At 32.1% G+C, this 27,729-nt stretch overlaps 2 protein-coding genes across 4 annotated transcripts; one reads left to right on the top strand and one right to left on the bottom strand.

Moving 5' to 3' along the window:
- LOC143240850 (integrator complex assembly factor BRAT1) lies at positions 1 to 19,642 on the top strand. The gene is made up of 10 exons (XM_076484028.1): positions 1 to 342; positions 4,615 to 4,917; positions 7,338 to 7,752; positions 9,911 to 10,015; positions 10,879 to 11,092; positions 11,521 to 11,671; positions 13,839 to 13,921; positions 14,425 to 14,629; positions 15,490 to 15,668; positions 18,049 to 19,642. The coding sequence occupies exons 1-10, from the start codon at positions 180 to 182 to the stop codon at positions 18,916 to 18,918; spliced, it is 2,688 nt and encodes an 895-aa protein (XP_076340143.1). The 5' UTR covers positions 1 to 179; the 3' UTR covers positions 18,919 to 19,642.
- On the bottom strand, positions 17,933 to 25,807 carry LOC143240851 (uncharacterized). 3 transcript variants are annotated; one of them, XM_076484030.1, is made up of 3 exons: positions 25,635 to 25,807; positions 20,228 to 21,350; positions 17,933 to 18,914 (listed from the first exon to the last, which is right to left on the bottom strand). In XM_076484030.1, the coding sequence occupies exon 2, from the start codon at positions 21,320 to 21,322 to the stop codon at positions 20,240 to 20,242; it is 1,083 nt and encodes a 360-aa protein (XP_076340145.1). In that variant the 5' UTR covers positions 21,323 to 21,350; positions 25,635 to 25,807; the 3' UTR covers positions 17,933 to 18,914; positions 20,228 to 20,239. The 3 variants fall into 3 exon arrangements, 2 of the variants coding, with proteins under 2 accessions (XP_076340145.1, XP_076340144.1); XR_013021999.1 differs by having other exon boundaries at positions 18,778 to 18,914; positions 20,172 to 21,350; XM_076484029.1 differs by having other exon boundaries at positions 17,933 to 21,350.
- Between the last annotated feature and the right edge of the window lie 1,922 nt (positions 25,808 to 27,729).

Raw genomic sequence — 27,729 nt, 5'->3', positions numbered from 1 at the left:
GAAACCTTTTTGTGTGTTAATTTTACTTTAGTTTAGAAGGCGGAGCATCCGAGATATATTAATGGGTCCCTGTTGTCCCGAAACATTGTGTTAATACATTCTCCACAGTGTGAAATTTGACAAGAGGATTGTAAGAAACGTTAACTGGGCCTCTGACCAAGACAAAACAGATTTGCACTATGTATGAAAGTGATACTGACCTTAATGACATTTTATTATCAAAAGTAAATGAAACATTTCGCGTAATATTTACTGAAAAGTTGAGAGAAGATATAGATGATACGCTACTTCAAAAGTTTTTCAGTTTTCTTTCGAGTATGGGTTCAGAATGTCAAGACCTACGTAAGTGAAATATATAGTAATTGATAATGATGCTGTGATAATAACTAATGGTATTAATTTAAGTAGGTACCATATTCATAGGTATTAAAGAGATTGGTTCAAGGCTAGGAAGAGCTTTGTCTGTGGAATATATCATGCAGAATGTGTTAAGATACTCCCATGTAATTTAATATTCTCAATTTATTTTGAGATAAGAGTTACGTGAAACTGGAAGGTGGAAGTTAAGACCTAGTTCTAATTTGTCCTAGTTGGAGTGACTTGTACAGGGTGGACAAAAAGCCTGGTCACTCTCACTTTAAACCTGACACCTCGTGTTATCTTTGTTTGAGGGGAGGAAAGCCCAAACTCTTTGCCCACCTTGTAGTGCTTCCAGTTGTAGCCCTTTATGACATGGGCAAATTACTTTTATGATACTGTTATTAGTATTAATTACTCGTGACATAAATATAAAATTCGTGTAACATTTGTATTATAGGAGTGTACTGATAGTTGAGTGTAATACTTCAGCATAGTAATAAAAAATTTGATAAATGTATGTGTTTTGTTTAGATTTTAATGGTGTAATATTACTTAAGTTAATAGTTTCATGCACATGACAGGGCATGCTTTAGATATTTGCCCCATCAACAAAATATATTATTCTTTAACAGTGAGATAGTTATATCATGAGCTAATTGTTAAATGAAATGTAATGGGTATAATTATTTTTTTAAATTGATTAAGCATTGCCTGTACCATTTCTGAATTATTCATCTGTTGTTTACTTAATGTTTGATTTTTAACATAAACTTAAAGAAACATGCCTGTTTTTAGTTTAGAAAACATGACCTGAATCTAGAATCCTTGAACTAATTTGGATTTTCAGTGCTGGTGATGCTAAACAGTGGTACATCATATGCACTTTGTCCTACCCATCAGCCACACACTACTTCAATGCATAAAAAGTGCTTTAGTTCATTTATTATGGTTTATGTAAATATATATTAGACCCAGGGTTGATTTAATAGTTACCTGCTCCTAATTTTGAAAATGTTTAAGTTTTCTGGTAATTCTTGATTGTTCTAAGCCACTGACAGTTTTTAAAGACTTTGGAAATCTTACTTTTATATATACATAAAACCATTGCATTGCTCATTGTAATTACAAAATGTGGCATGAACATATGCTGCAGACACAAGTTAACACTTAACAACTACAGTAGCAATCCCAGAATTGCTTTTTTCTGAAAGGCAATTTAATATATCAAGTTATACACTCCTCTTTCCAGTGAAAAATGAAGCACCAAAGTTATACTAAATGTAACACTCACATCAAATAAACTTATTCAACAAAAGTTTAAACTAGCAACACTCACCATACTATCAGCTGCAACATTTGGCATATTCATAACTAATATTATTAGAATGCTTTTGCTAAATAAGTTTGGGCATTTACAAGGCCCAGAGCTATGCATATTACCAAGTTCACAAATACATTTTTTTTTCTGTTTCAACTCTTGTATAGATTTTCTGTACTATAACAATTTTAAGTCCTTGAATCAAATTGTTCATAGTTCTTGTGCACTCCAGAAAAAATACAAGTCTTAATTCATAAATCTCTTATTTATAACTCTGACTAAGGATCACTATAAGACCATCTCTTCGTTACTTCCACTGTGAGCCCAAGTCTATGTGCATTAATGTAAATAGTACATAACCTGAGTTTCATAATATTAAAGATTGGAATAACCATTCTACCATAATATTCTGAACTTCATTCAATTTAAAATTTAAAAGTAGACTGTTGTAACCTAGTATAAGACTGGTAGTTTCACATTTAGTGTACTATGTGGATTTTGAAGTCTCTTTTTTTAAAAAAAAAAGAATATTATTACTATGATGGAAAAAGTGAAGAGATGAGCTTCTAAAATAGTACATAGTTTAAGAAGGTTTAGTTGTGAAAAGAAAGTTAGATTTGTAATTGTCTTTAGGGACATACAGGAACTAAAAGTGACATAACTGTTTTAAAAATGGAAAAATCAGTATTTTTTGAATGACAATGCAGAATATTTGATGTTAGCATATTTTTGTTTCCTTTCATTTAAAAGTTTTGAGTTTCCTTTCTAGTTTAGGAGGTGAAATATTTTATATTCACCAAGAATTTTCAAAATTCTTCACACAAAGGCATTTTTAAAGTTTACTCAGTTTAGATAACACAGAAATTATTCTAAATTTTGGCTAAACTGTTTTTACACCAGTCACCTGTTGTTTTGGATCATTCCCCTTTGATATCACATGCACATTCTCATAGGAAATAGTGATGTAGAAATGCATAGTTGAATACACTATTTAAAGGAAGGTGGTGTAATGACAGATTATGCTTTGCAGGTACATCCTCCATTATTTATTATTGAAATAACCAAAACAGAAGAAGGTGCCACCTTCACACTGAATAGGATGTTATTGTAGAGTATTTTATATTATACTATTTCTTTTAGTCTGGTGTTAAGCTTATAAGTTGAGAGCTCTCTAGTATGAAGGTTGTCTGTCATCTCCTGAACATGTCCAGCTGAAATTTTTATCTACTTGTGCTCAGTAATGTCATGATACTGAGAAAATTTGGGGTATGTCTCCTTGTGGAGAGGGGAAGTATGTAGCTATGATCACAGAAGAATATAAATTATATCTGATAATACCAATTTAAAAAATAGAGGTTTAAAAAAAACTGAACAAATAATACTACCAATAAGTAATATAGTAACATGGAAAAATTACATTTACAGTATGTACACAAAAAAGGTTGTATGGGACACAAGTAGACAAAAAAGAATTAATTGTTTGAAAAGGTGGTTGACACGAAATAAAGTGTGGGCACCATTGCAACAGGTGATTTGTTTAAAACTTTTTTTGTCTGCACTGGGAACTTCTAATTTCATTTCAGTCAGTCAGGAGGCTCTGATTTAACTTTGCATGAAGTTTTCTCTATAAGCTATTGTTAGTCCAGAAACTACAAGTGCCAGTTTGAGTTCAAAAATGGAAGTGTGTGAAAACACAAAAATTTGCTCTTTTCCAGATTTTTTTTTGTACTTAACAAAATTTTCAATTTTTCTTTTAACTTAAGATTCGAAATACAGAATACACAAATGATACTTACTAAAAAAATAAATGTCTTTAGAAAATAGAACTTTACAAGTTTTTAATATGGCAAAACCTTTCCTAACTTTCTCCATATTAATTTCTCTGTCCATTACATTTTCTGAAGAAGTTATTGCTAGAACATTTAATATTTCTTGTCTTATTGTGGGATGCAAAAATGTTTTAATCAACTTTAGTCTCAAAAACAGTCCTTTGACACTTACCACATTACCAGACAAAATTAATAAAATTCTTATAGCAAACGTATTTGAAAACATTTCTTTGATTTAGTTTTCACATATATAAAATATTATCTGGAGTTGAAATTTTCAGCATTGAATGTTAATATTAAGTCCTACACACAAACTTTCATTATAAACAACTGTTTTCTTCCTTGCTCATTACTTTTTCTAAATTTTTACAATTTTTGGGCCTCAAACATTTTGCAGTGGGTTATTTAACCCTTCAAATCTGTTTCAGGCCAGCCCTGACTACAAGTAGCTATAGTCTTAGTGCACCTGAAAACACCACTACAGAGTGAAAATATGAGAAATGTAAACTTAAATTTAGGGATATTAAATTAAATTTTTGAAAGTTCAGACTCGGGTGTGTTCTTGCTCAAGATGGTTTCTTTGGTGTGGCTTACCTTATTATACAACTTACATTGCTATTTGATTTAAATAATAGTTGTGTAGGTGCATACAAGTGAAAGGCTACAGAAAATTTGTTTTTGATACACTGATTGCTTATTTTTGAAAACTTTGGACAGTCTTAAAGAACTAAACAGTCCTTTATCACCTTGCTTATATTGTAAACAGGTGAAGAGGAAACTTGTGAAGGAAAATGTGAAGACAGCTTCTTATTTGGACTAAAATAAAATTGTCTGTTGAAATGGACTATGCAAATAAAATTAAATAGCAAATACTTTAAAAGTGGGGGGAAAAAATTGTGTTTTCAAATAATGTACAAATCTGTATTTTATTACCAGTATATTACCTTTTATGGATTGATATTTGTATATTTTCTGTATTTATGAGAACTTAAACAGCATTGAATTTGTCTTCCTCTTTCTTAAACTATTTTAAAATAATCTTTAAGAAACTTTAATGTGATGATAATATAAAAAAGTATATAGTATTTATTAATATTTTTCCTGTAGTGACATATCAGCTCCTAATTAACAAAACAGATGTAGTAAAGTTTCTTCATAAGGTTCTGGAAGAATGTAGTTCCAGTGAAATACAAGCTCTTGCCATCAGGATAGTGGGATTATTGTCTCAGGATAATGGCTTCATTCAAATACTGGAGAGTCAAGACAGTTTTTCACTTCTTGATGATCTTAAGAAATTTTCAAGAAATGAGAAGATTTCTACAGTTGATGCTGTAGTCAGAGCTGCTTTCTTGGAATGCATGTACAAATGCTCATTAGTTGAGGAGGGACTTAAGTGGATATATAAATGTGGTAAGGGTTGAAAATGTTTATCATTATTAGTGATACATAGTCTGAAGGTTTTATTTATTGATGTATTTTTAAAGAAAACAATAGTAAAGTTTCTCACTTGTTTTTTCAACTTGAGTGTGCACTACATACACCTTACCTAGTAGAGAAGACATTATAAAATTTCCTTCAGTCAAACTGTTGACTAGATTTTTATGTATGTTAACACATTTGCTCCCAAGCCTATTTTACTGATACTTTCCAAGGCCCACTAGTCATTTTACAGTTACTTACTTTTAAGAAGAGTGTATTTGTAGCCGTTGTGTCCCAGCCAATAAGGGGCTCTTTAAAAAGAAAATAGAGCAGTACTCCCCAATGTGCTGTGTGGGTCTTGCTGAAAGACTATCACGACCCAGTGGTGGGTTGTATGGGAGCCAACATGATCCATATAATGCTAAATGATATGCTTTATTAAGCACTCACCAGGCCCCAAGCTTGATTGAAAAAGGGAGTTTACTTGAAGAGGCACATTTGCATGCAGAAGCTCATGGATTTCATCTTTTATCCTACTTCAGGATTAGGCAGTTCTATAACTTTTTGTTGAGATTCAAAGGACTTTGTTGGTATAAGTTTTGGTGATGTTACCAGGTAAGGTAAATATCCATTACAGAAACTGAGAGAAATGGTAATCATAGATAGTTCTTCCACTTAATTACATTGTGATACTTGATGCTGTATGACAACTCTCCTGCCTTGTATCCTGCTTTATGTAGAATTGAGAAGTGGTGGTTCCAACAATGCCACAAGCATACTGCATAGGATTTTTATGGTACTGGAGAGAGAGAAAAATACACTATATATATGGGGTCATTTACAACCATGTGTAAGCATAACCAGCAATGCAAATATTAGATTTATTCCATTAATCAGTGATATAATAGGCATTTCAGTTTTCCAAGCAGGATCTTAGTGGGTAAATGCCATAGATTTTGAATTGAGTAGTACAGGCATTTTTAATACTAGGTTATGTAGCAGTAAAGATTGCTAAATATGAAGAAAATGGGCAGAGCAGCCCACCCTCTGAAACAGTGAAGATATAGCAATGCTTACTAGGATTAACAGACAAATATTTGGCTAGCTTACCAACTGATTATATTTTATCAGGTACATAATGATGTTTCAAGCTTAGGGACTTTCTACTGGTTGTTAATCAAATCCCCAGTGGTGGTGGTAATCAAGTAGACCAGTGGTACAAGGAAAAAGAAAATCTATGAAAAAACTAACATCAAATAAACACTATACCATGAAAAAGGTTGGGAACCACTGAACCTTGATTACTTTAATATTTCATTAATATTAAATACCCCTCAGGTCATAATATGGAGTATTATGGTAACCATCTTAAGTATGTTGCTCTAAACTCTTAAGTGTAAACTTTCATTTCACCATTGTTAAAAGATTTGCTGTTTGATGTTTATGTACTATAGAGTAGATAATTTGTTTCTTATCATAAGAGTGATATTTGAGTTTATTGTACATTGCGTACAAGTTGTAGGATAACAGATATTATTTGGTCTTCTGTTGGATTGTTCAGTAAACATAATTATGAAAAGTCTAGAGCACTTAATGATAAACAAAAATATTTTATTCAAATTTCATGGTTTATGTCACCAATAGGCCTAATGACAAACAGGACTTCCACTTGTTAATTTTTATCACATTTTCATGTCTTCACCAGAACATAAACTAACAATAGACAAACTGGCTGAGTCATGCACTAATTATTCAGTTAATTATCATAACCTAACTCATTTTAAATGTTAATGAAGTTATTCCCTAAATATGAGAAGGAACTACCAATATTAAAACCACATCCATCACATACTTCACACTTTCTTCTGGTTAAACAACAATATATGTATTTCTGTAAACATTGAGATTAAAAATACAGCTAAGTACTGAATGTCACTTAATGTTCAAAACCACTTCAGTTAGTTCATTCCTATATTTGTTGCAACAGTAAGACTAGTTGAAGTATGGTTTACAATACATCTGTTTAGTACCTTTTGAAAATAACTGTCAAACTGTATTTGTCAATTATTAAACATTGCATACACAATGTTTTTTTTTTAAACTAAAGTGATTTTAAACAAGTCAAAAAGTTTATTGCACAAGTAAGATATTCAATTTTCTTTTGATATGTTATCTGTTGGTGATTTGATTTTGTGTACAACAAAACAAATGGATTATTTATGTATTTATATGAACCATAATAACTTTAGTTTTTATAATTTATTTTCTTTGGACACCCATCTTATGAGTGCAATAGAAAGCAACTTAATCATTAATGTAGAACTGATTACATCAGTTGTCATACAACATCCAAATATTCTACTAAATGTGACTTGTAGTCTTAAACATTAAAATGTATTTATTTGAATTAGGTATTCACAATACTGGCCTATCCTGCCTATCAGACAGAAGTCTGTTTGTTAGTAGGGCTGCTGAGTTGTTCATCGTCAGTTGTTTAGTTAAAAGTTATCATCATGGCTATGGCTCTAGCACAGAGACAGCTAAGCCTTCTGAGGAACGTTTTTGTCAACTAATAGAAGCTGTTTTACAACATATCACCTGTCCAAGAGAAAATGCTATTACAGAAAGCCAGAAAGGAATGCTAATAAGCTGTATAGCAGTTCTAAAAGGAGTTTTTGACAGAGAAACAGAGGTTTTAAAACTCCTGAACAATAAATACAAGTTTGATGAATTCCTCATTCAGAATTTTTTACAGCCAAGACTTGATGTAAATGTACGATGTAAATTATCTGAGTTGGTGGCATTGGTTCTATCCACTTGTCCAAGGTTAGTCAAATAACTTGTTATGCATCACCAAATTAACTTTCCACAGTCACTCTAACAAACTATGATATAAATAAGATGGAAAGTGACAATTAACTGTCTCAATTTAAACTTAATATAAAATCTAAATTTTCTTCTAGCAGAAATATGAAATTATTTTACACGACAAGAAAGCTGTTCAAAAAAACAACTGAACAAATGGTGAAATAAAAAAGAAAATTAGTAATATACTTTGTCAAACAACTATAAATGAAGCATACTTTTAAGTTAGTCCTAGATCAGTGTTTCATTTTGTACATGCTTTGCAACTTGAAGCAGTTTTACTTCATTACAAGAAAACATATTTTTATGTTCTATGATGTTCCTAGTGAAATGTGAGTTGATTTCTCCATTGCAAATAAGATTATTTATTCAACATTGTTGTACAATTGTTTTATTTTTTGAAGATTTCTTTTACTATCTCTGTAGTGTGATAGCTCCTTGTTCCAGTAATGTATAGTACGTGAAATGAATGGATATTTTCCAAAAACCTGAAACTAAATTTGTATTATATTTTCAAATTCAAAAATTGATAATTAATTATGATGACAAATTTGTTAGAAGGCTGGATATTGTTTCTTTGTTTGTTCACACACTAATACCAGCAAACCAATACTTTAAAATATGTCTGTAACAATTCAGGTACAAACTTGTAAATTTTTTATTGTGATTTTCATTAGTGTGATAAGCCTAGTGGTTAGGGCACTCTCAGTCTGTAGGTTGCAAGCTCAAATCCAATCACCAAACATGTTTGTCCTTCCAGCCACATGGTCATTATAATGTGACAATTAATCTTACTTTTCATTGGGAAAAGAATAGTCCAAGAGTTGGTGATGTGGATTACGTTGACTAGCTATTTATCTTCTAGTCTGCCATTACAAAATTAGGAATAGTTAGCATAGATAGTCTTCAACTAACTTTATGCAAAATTCAACAAACAATCATCTGTGAAGTTAATAAGTTTCTCTTCTCATACGGAAAACTGTTACTGTTAATGAAGGTTTTATTATTAAAATTTCCAAATTATTGTTATGATATCACTTATGTTGGAATGTGTATGTTAATCAAATGTGTATGAAGTTGGTCAATGGAACCAACCTTTGATAGATTGTTTAGGTAGAGTGTTCATGATGAAACTTTGTAGAATGGACAGAAACCGCCTGTTATGGAGATAAAAGTGTAGAGGATGACATTTCTAAAGTCTTCCGACTGACTTGAAGACAAAAGGCAGAAGACTTTTGAAACATCGTCCTCTACACTTGTGTCTCCACAACAGGCAGTTTCCATCCATTCTACAAAGTTTCATCATGGAACTTACTTTGTAATTTTAAGCAAAATGTGTTAAAAATCTTTATAACAAAATGTACAAATCTTTTGTATACCATAAACCCAGATGTATTACAAAAGTACCTGTCTATGAATTGACAATGCTGGCCTGACTTAGACTGTGAAAGAATAGAAGAAACACACACACACACACACAGATTTGTTGGCCATCATCAATTGAATCTGCTACCTACAACATTCCTGCTGTTTAAGAGTTGAGAGCAATACATTATCTCCAGTTGTTTTCAATATCCCAGTATAATGTCTGGTATTAACTCTTCTCTACCACAAACTTCACCAAGTGCATAACATTGCACTGAATGGCACTATAAAATGTCATAATGCACCTTTATTTCCATCTGTATACATAAGATAGAACAGATGAACTAAAATAAATAAAAGGTATTATTCACTTGAGGCATTATTGAATATATTTGAGATGTTCCCTTTTAGTTTAATGTTCTAGTAGCAAAGACCACTTCTTGAAATAAGATCAACTATTTAAAATGAAGGAACATTGAAATAAATAATTCTCATCCATTGAATTAGTTCAGTGGGCATATGCATTTATTATTGTTACTTCTGATACATTTGTCAATGGCTTTTGTAAATGTTATTTTTCACCACGTGCTTGATGGAAGTTCTAGTAACTTATATGGTTGATACCTCTACCGATCTAAAGAAATCTGCTCTTTCATTCCTTATCCCTTGGGTAAATATGCATTCCAGTTGTATATGTACATTTTTTTATCAGTTTAACAATGTTTAATCTGCTTTTTTATTGTTTTTATTGCAGCAAAATACCTGAATTTAAAGCCCAGCTAACACACATAGTCTCAACTTTAGTCTTACAGAACCAGTTACAAGTGTTGTTGTGTTTAGTTGCTGCTGTTCTGAAATGGTATGTAAACTGCAACTTTCATGTGTGATGTGAAGTAATAGTTTGAAAAGTAAGAACATGATAATTTCTTGAATGTATATATTTTCTGCAGTCATGTAAATAATTGCAATTAGCTTGGATGGATATTTCAGTTCACTGTGCATCTCTATAGTTGCACAGGCTCTGGAATCAAAACTTAAAGTGGGTGGGGCAGAATTTGAAGTAAATCAACCTCTTAGAAGTACTCCTGCCAAAGACAGATGGAAACTGGGGGTGGAGGGTGGAATATACTCCCTCATAAATGATCTTATGTAAAAATTAGGGTGGTTGTTTGTTTTTGGTTTTGTACTGTGAAGCTCAAGATGTGGTGTATATTAATTTTAACCAGTTTTAAAGATTTAAAAAAAATTTTAATATCTTCATCTGTTTATAGTTAGTCATTTTTATGGGTGAAAAACCTAATCCAGCTTGGGGCAGTTGTAAATGTATTGGAATTTATGAGGGTATGGGCAGTGTGTGCTGATCCTCTCTGTTCTGGTGCTTATAAGTTATTTTATATCAAATAAAAAGAAAATTCATATCATTTAGCCTTCTAATAAACTGCATATTCTTGAAAATAAGAATTTAACCCTTGTTAATTCTTTCAACATTTTCAAGTATCATTTGTTTTTTTAATTTTTACATAAACTACTTCATAAATAAAGTGGTAACACTGCATGAAATTCATGTTACTTTATTTTGTCTAGTTACTAACTTGTATCAACATAATAATCTTAAAGTCAGTGATATTTATTTAGTTTAACTATTTTTCAGTCGCATAAGAATACATGTGGTTGTTTTCAGCACCTTTATATTATATTTTTAAAACTTGAATGTTTTTGTAGTATGCCCCTAGGTGTCACTCATCTAAGTACGCCACTGTTTTACATCATGGTCAGCCCTCTTGCATATGTTGGTGCATTTGAAGTGAAGACGCAACCTTTTCATGGAATAGAATTTCTGGTAGAAAATGTTTTACGAGAGAAAACTACTTGTAGGAAGATTACAATGTTCTGTTTAAATCTGTTGAAATCTGTTCAAAGCAATTTACAAAACAGTGTAAGAAATGTCCATTTACTGTCATTTTTAACATTTTTGTTGGTAATATTGAAGAAAATGCATGTTTGAATACATTCGTTAAGAACCAGAATTTGACTTGCAGATTTTGTTTTTTAATGCCAGATAATGAAGTAAATTGTTCTTACAGGATTAAATTGATAATGTTACAGTTTAAAATTTAAGAGATAATCTTAAAACCATATAAATTTGGTTCATGTTACTATTTTATTAAACAGACTAAGCAAATAGTCATAGTTTTTATGCAAAAAAATGGAAATAGACATTAAGTGCAATTATAGAATCATCTTAAGATAAACACTTATTGTTGATGCTGTACTGTTAAAATAGATGGAAACTATAACACAGAATTTCCTTTCATTCATGAACAACTGTATATATATATATAATTTCTTTCTCAATCTCTATAGGACATTTTATTAAGTGTGAAGATTTTGCAAGAATTGGTCAAGCTTACGGTTCCTAAACAGGATGGCTCATCGAGTGAGACTCGCATCATAGGATGTAAAAAAACAAAAAGAGCACTCCTAGAAACCCTAGCTTCCTTAATTAATATAGAAGGTAATTTACTGATATTACCAGCTGTGACTAGCAAAACATTTGAGTTAGTTTTCATGCTCAAATTTTTGCTACTCTACCATTTTAGCACACACCTTAAAGTTATGCTTTCATACAGCGAGTGCATGTTAAATTGATAAAGAATGATCTATTTTTAAGTATTTTATGCAGTTAGACAAACACTTGCATAAATGTAACTTTATTCAATGAAACTACATGTACATAGCTATTTAATAGAACTACACGTAAAATAAACAATAAAGTAGTGGCACTTAAGTATCCATATTATGAAAGTTTAGTGTTTAGTGTTTGACATGGGTTTGCAAATTGGTACAAAGAATAAAATCTGTAATAAAGGAAATATGTAGCCAAAAGGTGTTTATAGCAGTCTATGAAATCAATTTAAGCTACATTAATGAAAATTAAATGTAAACTTGTAATGTAGCTGAATACATATGAACTTCTGAATGTGTGTTCACAAAGTGATAACAGTATGGTTTTGAATGAATTACACAGGCATATTCTTGACTTATTTAAGTCGAGAAAACCTATAGGAATCATATTTAATATAAAGATCATTTTTTAAGGAACTCTCAAATGGTTAGTGTTTTGTTTGAAATACTTTGCTAATAAATTAAAAAACAAAACAACTAAAGTTGAAATGAAAGTTCATGGCCATGTGATGACAATATTGTGCCATCACATACCATACTCTTTCCACTGAAAAGTTTGACTAAGCAAATATTCAGATAAGGCTATTCTGCATTTAGAAACCAATACACAACCCAGATTCCTTATACGAAGATCTTTGTAATGATATGAGATTAGCATTGTTTGAACAAGACATTTGTGAGAAGTTCCACACAGACAAATACAAGCATATTACTTGTACATACATCTGGTGTCTCCTTTATCTTGTAGGAGACCCAGATAAATTCATTTGTTATTTTGTAAATAAATCTATTTTCCTCTATACTGAAAATTACTAACAAATATTTATAGGTAAACAAATCAAATAGTGAATATTTAACATGTTACTTTTAATAATTATCTGATCCAGTATTAATTTATCTCTGCTAATAATTTATTTTTAAGTGATACACAACATGTATTATAAACCAACTAATTGTCATTCAACATTACTGTTGGATTTTTGATTGTGAAAAAAACAATCCATCATGGCCTATGTGTTATTGAATGGGTTAAAAAAGATAATAAAGATAAGTAATAAAAAGATATGAAATAGTCAGGAAACTTGTTGAAAACATTTTTAAACAAAAATGTTAAATACTTAGGAACTGTTTCATTGTTCCTGTTTTTACAGGAGTTTCATGTGATGTTATATCACAAGCAGAGGGAGATATTGTTCCAAAGCTTAAAAATACTCATCTTTTGTAAAACATTTGAAAAGAACTTTCAATTAGTACTATTAATAACACATATTTACATAGATGGGTCATAACTTTGATTATATAAAACAAAAAAATATGTTCAAGTTAAATATTGTTTTAAATGCTAGTTTCTAAAAGTGCATTCACTTTTGTTGATGCTAGTGGTGTTAATACTCTAAATAAAATAAATGTTCATGCTTTTAAAAGAAACCACAAGTCTTAATATATTTTTTCTCTTGATTTTCAAACTATCTGATCCTATGTTGGATAACCTTCCTCTTATCCTAAGAAGCACAAACTACAAAATATGATATGCATCTAACACAAGTTATTGTGTTTTTGAATAAATATTTAGCATTTGTATCGATTTACAAACTCAGTTTTACATCTTAATACTTTATGTACATGAAAGATAGAATTTTATTATTTCATTCAATAGTATTACCTTCACTGGCGTAAAATTTATCCATGTTTTTAGTATGGATCTCCCAGTGAACTAATTTGGAATGATCACATGTATACAGATATTTTTATAAGGATAACTGATTAACATCCTTCCAAAAACAGCTAATGTGTTTGCAGAATCTTCTTTTTTAACCAAAAGGATTATTTTGGAAAGTCGAAACATTGTTCTCTCCTTATCAGTAAAAGTGTTAAAACCCTTACCAGCCATTCTGAGAGACAGAATCTTCAGTAGTTTGATATGGTTATGTATTGGTTTGATAATAAATTATTGTACTTTCAAGAATAATTCATTTTCTTCATAATTTCTTTTTCAGGTATCTTACAAAAAGAGGAAGAAATATCAGAGTTGCTAGAGACTTGCTGTAAAGTGATGGAGAGTTGTGATATAACACCAGCTGTAAGTCTGTGTTTGTTAAATATATAGTATTAGTGAACTGATGTAACAAATCACATGGTCTGTGTTTGTTAAATATATAACATTAGTAACCTGATGTAACAAATTGCATGGTTTGTGTTTGGTAAATATATAACATTAGTAACTTGATGCATTAGGTCATATGACAGGATTACAATAAGACATTATAATGGAAATATCAAACTGTGGATAATGTTTCTTTTGAAGTTATTCTTGTGTCAGTTTCAGTTTCTTGTTATAGTGCATTTGAAGCTATTCAGTCTGTGTTCACCATTAAAAACTGTAAATCATAATGTAAGTAAAAAATGAAATAATGGGATCCAGTGTTGGTTTCTAGAACCCAATCTCTTATTTCAAGTTCTCTCTTCTGTCCAGTATATTGCTTTAAATGTTAAACTGTGTTTGTGTGACACTAGTATATTTAAGCTGTAATGTCACAACCACATACACTAATGATTTCTTTTTTCACTTGTTCCATTGAATAGGAACTGAGTGACTGTGCAAAAGTAATCAAATCTGTGTTTAAAATCTACTCTGTAACATCTCAGGATGTTATCTCAAAGCTTTGTCACAAAAGTAATGCATTGGATTCAGTTGGTAGAGTTCTCAGTAAAAGGATAATGGATCCAAGATGGGAAATAGTAGATACCGTTCTTGAACTGCTTGGAGATTTGGTTTCAATATTTACTGGTAAGAACCGTTTCACATTTTTTATATACTGGTAGGTCAGTTAATTCTTTATTATATTTATAATCCTTAGCTAGTTTTTGTTGTATTTTAGACATTTCTATAAGTGGTGTTATAGAATCATATTGGTTATTTATTTTCAAAATAAATTAGCGTTTTTTCACAGTTGTTTACATTCTGCCCAAACCTTTCTAATACAGCTTGCATCTTGCTTATAAACTTTCAAGGATTTTTCAAAGAAAAACTGAGACTGGACTAGTAGCTTAAGAAGCCTTCTTGACCTATTGATTGGGCAGTTGGTCTTGCCAAATGTGGTATCGGGTTTTAATGTTGCAGGTCTCAGTCTTCACTTCGTTGGTTTATTGTGACAGAAAGTGTCTGAGTCCATACTGCCATTTGTGTTAGTTTATCTCCATTTGGTTACTGTGGCAAACATTGGCAGAATTTTAAAACTGAGACAGTCAATATCTAGAGACCTGAATTCTAACTGTCATTTGTGCTAGCTTGCCTCAACTGTCACATAATTAATTTATTAATGCAGAATTATCAAACTATGACAGACAGCATTATGAGATCTGAATACATACTACTACTTGTAGTTGTACATTTGGGTGTTACTATTTTTTAGTTTGCTGTATGTCAGCCTTGTTGTTTTAACTAAATATGACATTAATATTTTTATTGACATTCTACATTGTTGTTTTAAGAAATTTTTATTTCAACTTGTTACTGAGTTTTTGTTTTTAATGATAAAGTGAAATTAAGCAACAAAATAAGAAGACCATGGTTTTAAAACAGTTTACAAATAAGTTGTCCAGGTGTCTTTATTTCATTATGTATAATCATTTATTTTTGTTGTGTAGATTATTCACTGGATTCGGAGTGGCTACTTCATCATTATCTTATCTCCTTTACTTGGGAGTTGGTTATAAACTCCTATTTAGAAGGTTACGTGAAAGCTTCTGCTATCCGCACTCTCGGCCTGATGTGTTGCAATAATACAGTTTGGTGTCACTTGAAGGCACAAAATGCCTTAACTGAGGTATCGATGTTTCCTTAATTAATTTAAAAATTAAAATTTGGCATTTATAAAGCATACTCAAATGTTTAAAGTATTTGGCTTAAGTTTTAAAACTGACTTTGTGCACAATATTTTACCAGATTCCTTAATAATTCATTTTGGAAAAACAATCTCATTTGTATAAATTCGTTTTTTAGCACTTTATCAATTTTTTTGAATTTATTCGCCTTCAGATAATGAAATTATTTAAGAAACATTGAATAATAGGAAATTGTGTTAACATTAGGGCAGAGTTTACTAAAACTGGCAGAATACTATCTGAGACAGTTCAAAGAATTCTCAGGTCATTAAGTGTTGCAGAGAACTGACCAATACAATCATTTTAAATAATTATGAATAATTGTGTAATTGTAATAGTTTCAAGTTAATACTTACAAAAAGTAATTATAAGTTGTCGCAAAAATAATTTAGTGGATAAAAACAATTTTAAATATAAATTAGGATTTTAATATAAATATTTTAGCTATATTTAATAATTTATGATGTCAAATTGGCCATCCACTCAGTTCATTTAAATCTGGTGAGCAAAACTGTAAGAGGAAGGGATGATGGTACATTCAATATGTATTGATTGTTATGCTAAACTGAAATTGACATGTGAGGCTTCTTCCACTTGTCTCATTGGTGGACTACTGCCCAATCATAAAATGCCTTTTAAAACCAAAGATATTCATACACCTCAGAAATAACAATGATTGAAAAAGTTCAGTGTAGAAGTAGGCTTAATGATTGCACATTTACTCCTTTGTTTACTATATAAATTTTTCTCCATTGGACATGATCCATGGAACCATTTAGGGGATCAACTGTAATACAAAATTCGTAAAATTGTTCTCAATAAATAAATACTTATGTTTTCAATTGTATATAAAAAAAAATTACAAATGTATTTAATGTAACAGATTTCAAAATTATATTGATTGTTAGGTTATGTGATACACAGGATGGTGAAATTATTGAGTCCACAAATTTCAGACACCCAAGAAGTCAACATGTTTGTCAACTTCTTTTTAAGAAAATGAACAAAATATTCAAATGCCAGTTTTGTAACTCATAATGGAATAAAATTAGAATCTAATCGATGGACATGAGAAGATTGGAAATGCAAAATCTAGGAAGATAGGCAGATGTTTGTGGATGATATTCCTTATCTGCCTTTTAAAAAACTGTAAATGACAGTTCAGTAATTTGCTCCTGTGTAAATTGATTTATTTCAAGTATTGTTTCCAGGGATCAAACTTAATGTTTGGCATTCAGAAATTATAGAGCACTGTCTTTAGCTAGAATGTTCCAAATTTACTTGAAGTTAATCTAAAGCTAGTGTTAGGGAGCTTTTACATGAAGTTTTAGTGAGACAAATTCAATTTAAATTAATGTAAGCAGTTTGCTATGGCAAATGCTGTGTAGCTAGTATGATAATAATAATAATATGGCCCGGCATGGCCAGGTGGTTAGGGCACTTAACTTGTAATCTAATGGTTGCAGGTTCGAGTTTCTACCACACCAAACATGCTCGCTCTTAGCTGTTGCAGGCATTATAATGTGACAGTTATTACCACCATTAATTGGTGAAAGAGTTGGCAGTGGGTGGTGATGACTAGTTGCTTTCCCTGCATGGTCTTGAACTTGTCACAGTGCTGGACTGAGAGATTGTAATTTTAAAATCTAATTACATAATTACATGTATTTCACACATGGAAATCAAGCCATGTTACATATTAGAATTTGAGAGTCTATATTCAGACTTGCTCTGAAACTAAAAGTAGTGTCTGATACTGGATTAAAGTTCTGGTCTTCTGATGCTCATAGTGGTTTATTTGAGACATATTTCTTAGTGTCTGTTATTGTCCTCATTTGTCATTTTTCATGAAATGCCAAGTTTGTACTTAACTGGTCTAATTATTGCAATTATAAACATTTGTATGTCAGCTGGTGTTTAATTTTAATCACTGAAGCAAGAATTAAAGTCGTAAAAGTATCTTGTTTACTGGTCATCCTACTTGTAGATATTGAATAGTTAATTAACCACAAATACACCAGAGGGCATTTAGATCATTCTGTCTTCTGGAAGCCACCTGTTTCTCCAGAATCCCAGACATTAGGGGCTGGGATTCAGGATCAGCCATAAGTTTAATTTGTTGTTTTCATCCCTGATTTATACATTAGATTTGCCAAGTTAATATCAGATCAGTAGTCAGTGTAAATGTAGTAAACAAACTATATTCATATACTTGAAAAGATACATTTTATTATTTTTAACCAACTTTAAACTAGGACACAACAAGCAGAGTATGAACATTTTTGAAATTATGAAGTAAGCTATTTTTCTTTTTTTTTATAGGAAAAAGTAATCACCACAGTGATAGCCTCAGCTTTTATTGACCAGGATGGCTTTGTGAAACGAGCAATGGTTGAAACTGTGGGTTTGCTATTAACGAAAGATTTTGGTAATATGTACAGCACTTGTAAATCAATGGTCTGTTGGTTACTGAGGACATCCTGCAAAGATTTAGATTGGGAAGTGAAAATTAGAAGCCTAGAGCTGTGGTGTCATCTGGTGGAAAAAAACCTTCAGTCTCCTGTTGTTTCTTTTGAAAATCAACTTTACTGTCTTTATACACATGGACTTGCAGATTGTTTAGTAGAGGCTCTCGATGATCAAGACCGAGCAGTTCGGCATCATGCAGCAACTGTTTTGTTAAACATTCGCCAGAACCTTGAGGGATGTGCAGTTGAAGTGATGAATAAAAGTGACCTTGGGAAAGGAGATGGTAAACAAAACTTTTCTTGCACTGAAAGTACAAGTAATTACCCCTGTAGCCTTGGAAAAGAATCCAGTATTGCAAGTCAGATAATATTTGACAAAGATTGTAGAGAAACTGCTATTGAAACTATTCTAGACATGGACAATATCAGTAGGCTACATGTGGCATTAGTAAAGCAAGAAACCTCGACACAGCAACATAAACTTTCTCACTCTTTAAGCCAAGTTAAAGTCCATAGCTCTGAAGTGTTCCAGCCGAGAGTGAGTTGGCAGGAATTCCTTAAAGTTATATGGGCTGACCATGTAAACTCAGTTTTGTTGGAAACATCCAAGTCAACTGAGTTGTATGCAGACAATCCAAGTTCTCTTCTAGATGACATTCTTGCTGCAGCATCTTGTAAAGCAGGAACACAAGAAGATGACCCAGAAGCTAGAGACTGTTACTGAGATAGAAGTAGAATCTTTAATAGATACAGACTCTCCTCTAGTTACATAGTATTAAAACCTAGAATCCCAGTTTTTACATTAAAGAATATTTTAAACTAATACTTGAGTTATAGCTGGATATTATAACTTAAACACCAAAGCATTATTGAACTTTTAATTCTGATACAAAGTTCATATGTTTATGTATGAACATACATTACCCAGAAATGATATACAGTAATAATAATAATTTGATAATATAAGAAAAAAGTTAATAATTTAACCAGGCACAGAATTTGTAATATTAATGTAATAAAAATCAGTATTAAACAGAAGCATTCAGTACTACAAATACAATTGAAGTTTAACTAGTTTATCTGTTTTAAGATGAGCTTTTAAAAGTAATGTTTATTTTGTATTATTTACATTAGAATGTCACATTAATCCAGTAGTGGTTCCAGTTGGCCAACAACATTGACAGTTGCACCATGAAAAATGAAATCTTAATCTGTGTTAAGATTAATTTCTACTTTATATTTAATAATTTTCTTGCTAATGATTCCCTTTGTGTCAAACCATCTGAGTACCAATTACTGAAAAAGTTATGGTACAGTATATTTAATGCATATAATCGTTTTGGAATAATTTATGTCAGCCCGATCTTTCAGAAGAATGAGAGTCAATATTTATAATAACTAATAATTTTGATTTAAGAATGCAATATACAATAAATTGTTTTATTTTACTTATCAGCTTAAGTTTAATTAATTAGTTCACCAAAATAATGCTCTTAACAAACGTTTTCTTCTCTTACTAAAATGTTTATATCTTCTGGTGCAACTACAGCATTGTGGTTAGAATGGATTTGGTTCTAATAAATGGAAAATGTTCTGAGAGAAAAATCTACTTGTACAGAAAACATAGTCTTCTTACATGTTTTATATTAAGCACAGCTCATTAATTTAAGGTTTACTCTTTTTTTTTTTAATTTCACTAAAGTCCTATTGATTATTACAGGAGTGTTAATTTACAGATTTTTGAAGCCCATTTATATTAGAGAATATCAAAGACTTTGCACATTATGCTGACACTTATTACGTTTATATAGTTTCCGATAGGCAAAGTAAATCAACTTGACTAACTAGTACCTATTGTAAGATAGTGGTGGTTGGATATTAACCATTGTAATAGTTAGTAATTATTAATTACCAATTAATTGAACAAATTATTTGCTAATTAATTATTAGACTTAGGTGATTGTATAGGCTACTAACCATGACAATGATTGACTGAATAGTCTTCTTTATAAACAGAAATTTAAGTTACTTGCCACTAAAATAGATCAGCATGAAAGTGTACGCTGTATATCTTCATGGTACCATTTCTCTTTTGGTTTTTTAGAAACATCTACAGAGAAACAACGATCTACAGGCACGTATCGTCTGTCAACATCTCCTATCATAGTTTTCACTTGGAAACCTTTAAGTACCTTGTAGGGTTCACCAAAATGTTTTGAGTTTTCTTGAAGTTGGGAGGATAATGTTTGCATTGGATGAAGTGAGTGCCTTGAGCTGTTTAGGTGTTGGTGCTGTATACTTGATAACTGGCTATTGTATTTGGAAGAATTGTGCTTTGATACTGACTCATGAAATACAGGTGACTTTTGAAACTCTCTTCCTTTATCTTGTGGAACTGATTTGTCTGTGTTTTCTGAAAAACTTTCTTTGGGTAGCTGTGTCTTTTCTAACTTTTTCACAAATGCTTGTTGCTTCAACCAGATGAATAGACGTTCTCTTCGGGCTTGAGAGTCTGGGCCTTTGAAATTTGGGTCTGAAAATGACATGTTGCACTGACAAGCCTCTTTAGCACTGATGACACAGCAAGCAACTGATAGAAGACAGTCCAGGATGGCAAGAAACAGCATGATGGCATTCATAGCAATAGCTGGAACTCTGGAGGTCATATTTCCCAAAAAAGAAGTGGGGTTTCCATTACTATTAGTGTAAATGTCTGCAGGGGCATGAATGTCATGGGTAAGCCCAGTAGCAGTGAGTATAATAAAAACACCTGTAGCACCAATACTTAACATGGAGATGGACATAAAAACAATTAAACAGACAACCTTTTTTGGATGCTTTCCAGCAATTACTCCAAAGATACCAGCCGTTAACGCTATCAACCCTGTCCACAACCCACCTCCTATGTCAGCCATATTGGCTGATAGCAGTATGGCCAGTGATCCAAGGACAGTTAGCATAGTGCCACACAGAATTTTGGCCATTCCAAGGCCCTGAGCAAGCTTTGCAGGAAAGAAGTGACCAATGTCATTCTTCAAAAGGGGTGGTGAGAACATAGTTGGTTGTTCTTTGTAGAGTACACTACTTGCTGGGTTAAACTTCATTTCTTGTGAAACATTGGAATTCATCAGGGATGTTGGCACAGGTGTTCATAACCTGAAAACCAAAAAGAAAGCCATTGATATATGATATATTCAGAGTGCAAATAGTATTAATAAAAAAAAATTGCCTTAAATAATAGAGATATAATTGGGAAAAGTGTGGTTGTAATTATTTGTTCCTTAAGACGTTCAAAGTAGTTATTACTTCAATACCCGTGTAATAACACATATATACAGCAATTCAGTATATACATATATATAGTATATACAGTAATTCATTGTTGTGCCATAAAATCTGCAGAAATAAACCAGTAGGAGTAAAGTTTGCAGGTTTTGCACACACATTCTTGTGTGTTAGATACAGGAAAACTTTTGAAGACTGCATATTTTATCCACAACATACTTGAAATGGTCATTTGTTAATACTGAATGTGAGCTTGTGTTAGAAGAACCATAGTGCATCCCCCTTCACTAAAACTCACCAGTAGGGTTAATGGGGTAATAATGATCTAACGTTTCACCCCTGTTGTGGGCATGGTGAAAATAGCCAACTGGACCAACTATTTAATGATTTTATATATATAATATGTATGTGTGTGTGTGTTGCAAATTTCTTTTTCTCTCCAGCAGTAAAATTGAAAAGGTAATTTATCACATAGAGGCCAGGTGCATTCTTTGATTGGCCCTACGTTTTGTTGTGGACAGCAGTTTCACCTATTTAAGGCTCATAACCACAGCTTCGATCAGCAAACCAAAGGAATACAGTTAGGCCTTTTACAACGTTCATGGTGTTTAAGTCCTTTTATAATCACTAGTACATATATATATATATATTACCATAGGTTGTTCTGACATTTTATTGGAAACATGCTACCTTAGAGTATAAGGTGTAATTCTGGATCCCCCAAACTCGAAAGTAATTTTCTAAATTTACGTTTCTAACATCCTTAGTTTCATTCCCCATGATGAATAGGTAATCATTGTATAATTTTGTTCTGAAAGGCCAACAACAATAAATCTAGACATGAGTAGTGTGGTGTATGATATTTCAGCTTGACAAAGCCAACATTGTGAAGTTTCTAATGCTCTGTTTTTTAAGTAATTGTCTAACATAATATTTATTTTAAAAGCAGTTGTGCTAGCCGTAACTGGGTGTGGTTGGGCACATGGTTGGCTTATGCTGAAGTGAGGATGATAAGAACACAGAAGGAAGAAATAACTAGATTGTGTGGTGCAAATACAAAGAAGAGGAACAAAAAAAAACTAATAAATTGATAGAATCTTGCATTAGTACATAATTAAGTAAACCATTTAACTTGCAGAATTAAATGTTCCCAGTGTATAGAATGAGAAAGCTGGCTCTTTTTCTATAAAATACAAATGTTTCGACGTAACACAGAGTACAATGCCAGAACATTTCACACTTCTTTTAACCACAGACTTGTGCAGTAAATGTATTTCACAGTGTGAGATATATCTTTTTGTAACATTTTCAGTACCTATCAATAATTCTACCATGAAATTGGAAAAGAACTGTGCGTAACTACAGACGTAGAAGAGGACCAAATCAGTGTGAGCATTTTAGTGAAAACAGGTTCATACCTTGTGTCACATGGTCATATTTTACGATTGGCAATACAGTACTTCAATTAAGTGAAGGATTGGCCATAAACGTTGCTCATATTTGATGATAGGATGCGCATGTTCATCTTCCCTTTCTGATACAAAATAATCTACATACTTGACATTTGGGTCATTCACGTTGAAGCTAATGCTGGATAAATACGCTTTGAATCTCTACAGACTAATGATATTACACTGTTGAATAATTCATTGAATTCTAAACTAGACAGAACTAATCTTACTGAGTAAATGTAATATATCGATTTTATCAGTTCAAGCATTTGATGTAAACTGATTCAGTTTATACAAATCACTCTGGACTTCTTAATTTAGAAAACTGCACAATAATTAAAATTTTATTGGTGAAAACTTGTGTATAAAAAAAAAATGATCTTGAAACTAATTTTAAGGGTTATCATATCAGTGGTTATTTTTTGAGCTTACGGGTGAATTCAATGATCGGTAAAGTCTATCCCATAGCCCATATTTTATTATAATTTTTCAATAAAATAATTTACAGAAGTTGAGTATATTATATTAGTTAGTCTGGAGCCTCGTTACATCGTAACAGTCTAGACAAATACAGGTCAGTGGTTGTTGTGCCACATTAAGACTAGTGCTAAGGTTACGTATCTTTCACCTTGTTAGGCCCGGCATGGCCAAGCGTGTTGAGGTGTGCGACTCGTAATCTGAGTCTGCTCGCCCTTTCAGCCGTGGAGGCATTATAACGTTACGGTCAATCCCACTATTCATAGGTAAAAGAATAGCCCGAGAGTTGGCGGTGGGTGGTGATGACTAGCTGTCTTCCCTCTAGTCTTACACTGCTAAATTAGGGACCGCTAGCACAGATAGCCCTCGAGTAGCTTTGTGCGAAATTCAAAAACAAACAAACTTTCACCTTGTTAAAATGCCATTAAAAACTGATGTTCTGCACTTTGTGAGTGTGATTAAATGCTTTCCCTCAACTAACTATATCAAATCTCGTAAAACAAATCATTACAATCCATGTTTCTGTGATTAGTTGTACTCTGTGTGATGACTGTACATCTTGTCAATAATCCAACAACATAATTTCCATTTGTTATAAGGCTGTCATTCCAATGTAACCATTCCTCCGTGCAAACTTTCCATAATACATCTAGTATGTGATTGACAGTTCCTGGTACCTATTTCATGAGTCGGAATAACATAAATATATTTTATTTTCCAGTTGTTTGAGTTATGTAATAATTGAGCGGGAGATATGACTGGAAACCTTACCTTGTACCCTGATGGCCTTGTTTCCAGACGGAGATGCTTTTCGATTGTTTTGCGTACTGTTGCCTGGGTCACGTGGGCTACTTTTTTTCCAGTGATCTTTTGTATTCATGGATCCTCACAATTAAACATGCCAGTATAGTGATAAAAATGTACCGAGTGTTTATGAAACTATCTTAGTGTTTGGGTTATTGAATGTGTTTATCATAAGACAAACTGGATGGATAGAAGTTAAAACTAACCAACAGTCAACCGATACTTCGCTACTAGATAAAACAGACTTTATAAAAGTGTTTCCTAGACCCTTACACTGATATTAGAACATGGGGGTTGTCGATGAGCCGTATTTATTATTTACAAAATGAGGTTTCTTTGTTTTAATTATTGCACAAGAAACTAAAAATGTCGGTGGTAGTGTAATTTTTAAGTAAAAAAATTAGGGAATATTTTTCTTGTTCTTTTGTTGTTGTTCTAAGTTAATTCGATCGCGGGAAGCTTGTTTTAATATAAATTTTAGCAGTAAGCATAAAATATTGCATGAAATTTACGTAGATTTTACTGTTTTTGTTTTTTAACACTCAACAACGGAAGGATATTCAGCACTATTACATAAAATACAAAATATAACTTGTGGTTTAGGTTTATTTTTCAATTAAAACTAATCATGCTTAAAGTTGTAAATAACCTGGTTTAACTTAAAGTACGGTTGTGAGTTAAAAAGTTCAGTGAATAAGGTCTGTTATGGTAATTGTTCTAAACTACGTAACTGATTCGGCATGATACGCCACCTAGCGGGACAGCGGAAAGTCTCTATACTTATGACGCTATAAATCGTGTTTCGATACCACTCTAGGGGGCAGCACAAATACCCCGTTATGTAACTTTGTGTTTAAGGGCAAACAAATCAGTAGAATATATAGGTTTGACGAATCATAGGCCAACAAGATATAACCGTGAAAAAAAGATGACAATATATTTGTTTATCGTGAGCTATAACAATTTGGGATCAACCATCAATATTTGAAATGTTTAATAACTTATTCTTGGTTCATTATTTTTTGGTATCGAAGATACTATGAATTAATTTTATTTTTGCATCGCTTCACGTGCTGAAGTTATTTCATTAAGTTTCAGCTTAACGAAACAAAGTTCATAACACTTTAATAAATTTGGGGCATGCTTTCTTTCAGTTTTGAAAGTTTCAAAAATAGAGTTAAAACATACCGAGGTACTATATTGTACTTGTTGGTTTAGGCAAAAAGTCTTAATTTGTTTTATATCCACATTAAATAATAACAATAATATCGAAATGCTTTTTGACTAAATCGAATAAGTTTTTGTTTCGGGAGTAACTTATATAAGTTTTTTTTTTTTTCAATATGGTTCATTTATTCGATTAAAATTATTTTTCTAACATATGTTTACATATACATAAATTATACATCTATATACAACTTACCTTATTATAGGGACATGATTTTATGATCCGAAATGAAAGGTTCAGTTATTCATTTTCTTTAAAACCTTTGCGTGTTTTTTAACACCGTCATTCACGAAATGGTATTTGGTAGTAATATGTTCCAACACTCATCATTTGTGAAGGCTGCTATCTCACTGAACGTAAGGCAACCTAGTTGTTGATCTACGCATGCGTAAAGAATTAAGAGTCTTTCACCGGCCCATCTTCACGCTGGTGGATACTTGTTGACCCGGTAACCTACTTAGTACTAGAATTTGGCTACGCTCGTGATTGTACAAATGATAAATTAAAGCATTCTTCTAAAGGATATGAGCCAAGCGGATTTTAAGGTCAGTTACAAATTCGTTGAATCGGAATTCACGTTGATTATAGGTGTCAGGCGTTTTCAATAATGACATCGCTAGTGACACCTACGACTCCATATATTTTTAACCATGTACCCTACTCGTTTCATATCCAGCGACAGAAACGTTTTAGTTATCGGACCGTTGATTGAAAGCAAAAGTGCTTAATTGATTTTACTGAAATCATAAACTTATACGATACACGTACAGGATGTGTTTCATAAAAAGTTTGACCCGTGTAACTCCTCTGTTTTGGTTTGTATACTTCATTCCTAAAAATACAAACTGATATGCTAGAAAGAAGGCTGTCAGGAAAAAGCATACTCCAGCTTTTGAGCTACCCTAACTGAATGTACAATATCATTCTCATTCGTATAATTCATGCAGGGACTCAAAGTATGGGAGTATGTTTTTGCGACAACGAGACCCTTGGATTCACACACTGACAAATTTACTGCTAGGCCTCTTCCAGCTACAAAGAAATTAACGGAGATTGCTCTAAAAACATGGGACGTTTAGCGTGATGTACAACAATTACACTAATCAATGATGTACGTGATAAATTATTCCGTTAAAACGGTTCATTTTGCATATAAATATTTACATTTCTAAGAATATCCAGTACTGGGAAATCCTGCGCCTGTTTAAGTTTTGTAAAGTGACTCAATATTTCATGCTTATAATAACCTATATAAGCGAACATGTCAGTTGGTAAGTACAAAATTATAGGCATAGATTCAAACGTTGATGTAAAAACCTGGAATTACATAAAATGAATTTTAAAAATAAAACAATGTATCCACCTTGACCTTTTAACCTGAAGGTCTGGCATGACCTGGTGTTTAGGTCACTCGGCCTTGCAATCTGTGGAAAAAAATATATTGGTAAGTAATTTGTCGTGATACATTCGAATAATTGTTTTACAAATTAGTCAAACCACTATACTAATGTGTATAATTAATCTACAAAACTGATTTACAATACCTGTAGTTGTTGTTGTTTTTCCACATGCTAGGGCTGGATTCTGAGGGGGTTACAACCTCCTTTACCGATGGATTAGGAGAGGTACCTTTAAGCCTAATAAAGAAAACGAATTTTTACAAAAAGATTTCATGACCTGGAGATACTTCCCACCTAGTAACAAAAACCCTGGTTGTGCATCAACATACGAATATTTATACATGTATGAATATACAAATACAAACTTTAATTGCTGTAGTACTAATTTACATATGTTTATTAAAAATAACACCCATTGCATTCTAAATAGCACAACCCATTTCGGTGGCTATTAAGATAACGTAACCTTACAACAGTCCCTCTCCTTCCCTTTGTTTTGTAACTGCTTGTACAAGAAGACATATGTGTGAAACGTGTTTTTATTTTGTTACAGCAAAGCCACATCGGTCTGTCTGCTGTGTCCACCAAGGGGAATCGAATCTTGATTTTAGCGTTTCAAATCTGAAGATTCTCCGCTGTCCCATCGGGAGATGTGAGGATCACCACTCCATTTCACTGTATCTTTCTGATACGCTATTAGAATTAGCATCTCTTCTCTCCAGTAGCCTTGACTTTACTAACGCTGGCTGAAAATGTTTCAGAACTAATGGTAATGAACTTCTCCCAAACAAACATCTGTACTAATGTTTTCTCTACTAACAACCCAGATAACTAGGCTCTCTCTATCTTCGAGGCTGTTTCAGAAGGTATGCACAAATTATTTCTACCCG

This window comes from Tachypleus tridentatus, chromosome 13 (assembly GCF_004210375.1).
Source record: "Tachypleus tridentatus isolate NWPU-2018 chromosome 13, ASM421037v1, whole genome shotgun sequence".
Classification (NCBI taxonomy): domain Eukaryota; kingdom Metazoa; phylum Arthropoda; class Merostomata; order Xiphosura; family Limulidae; genus Tachypleus; species Tachypleus tridentatus.
The sequence above is the reverse complement of the archived record's forward strand: the minus strand, read 5'-3'. Positions and strand labels throughout refer to the sequence as shown.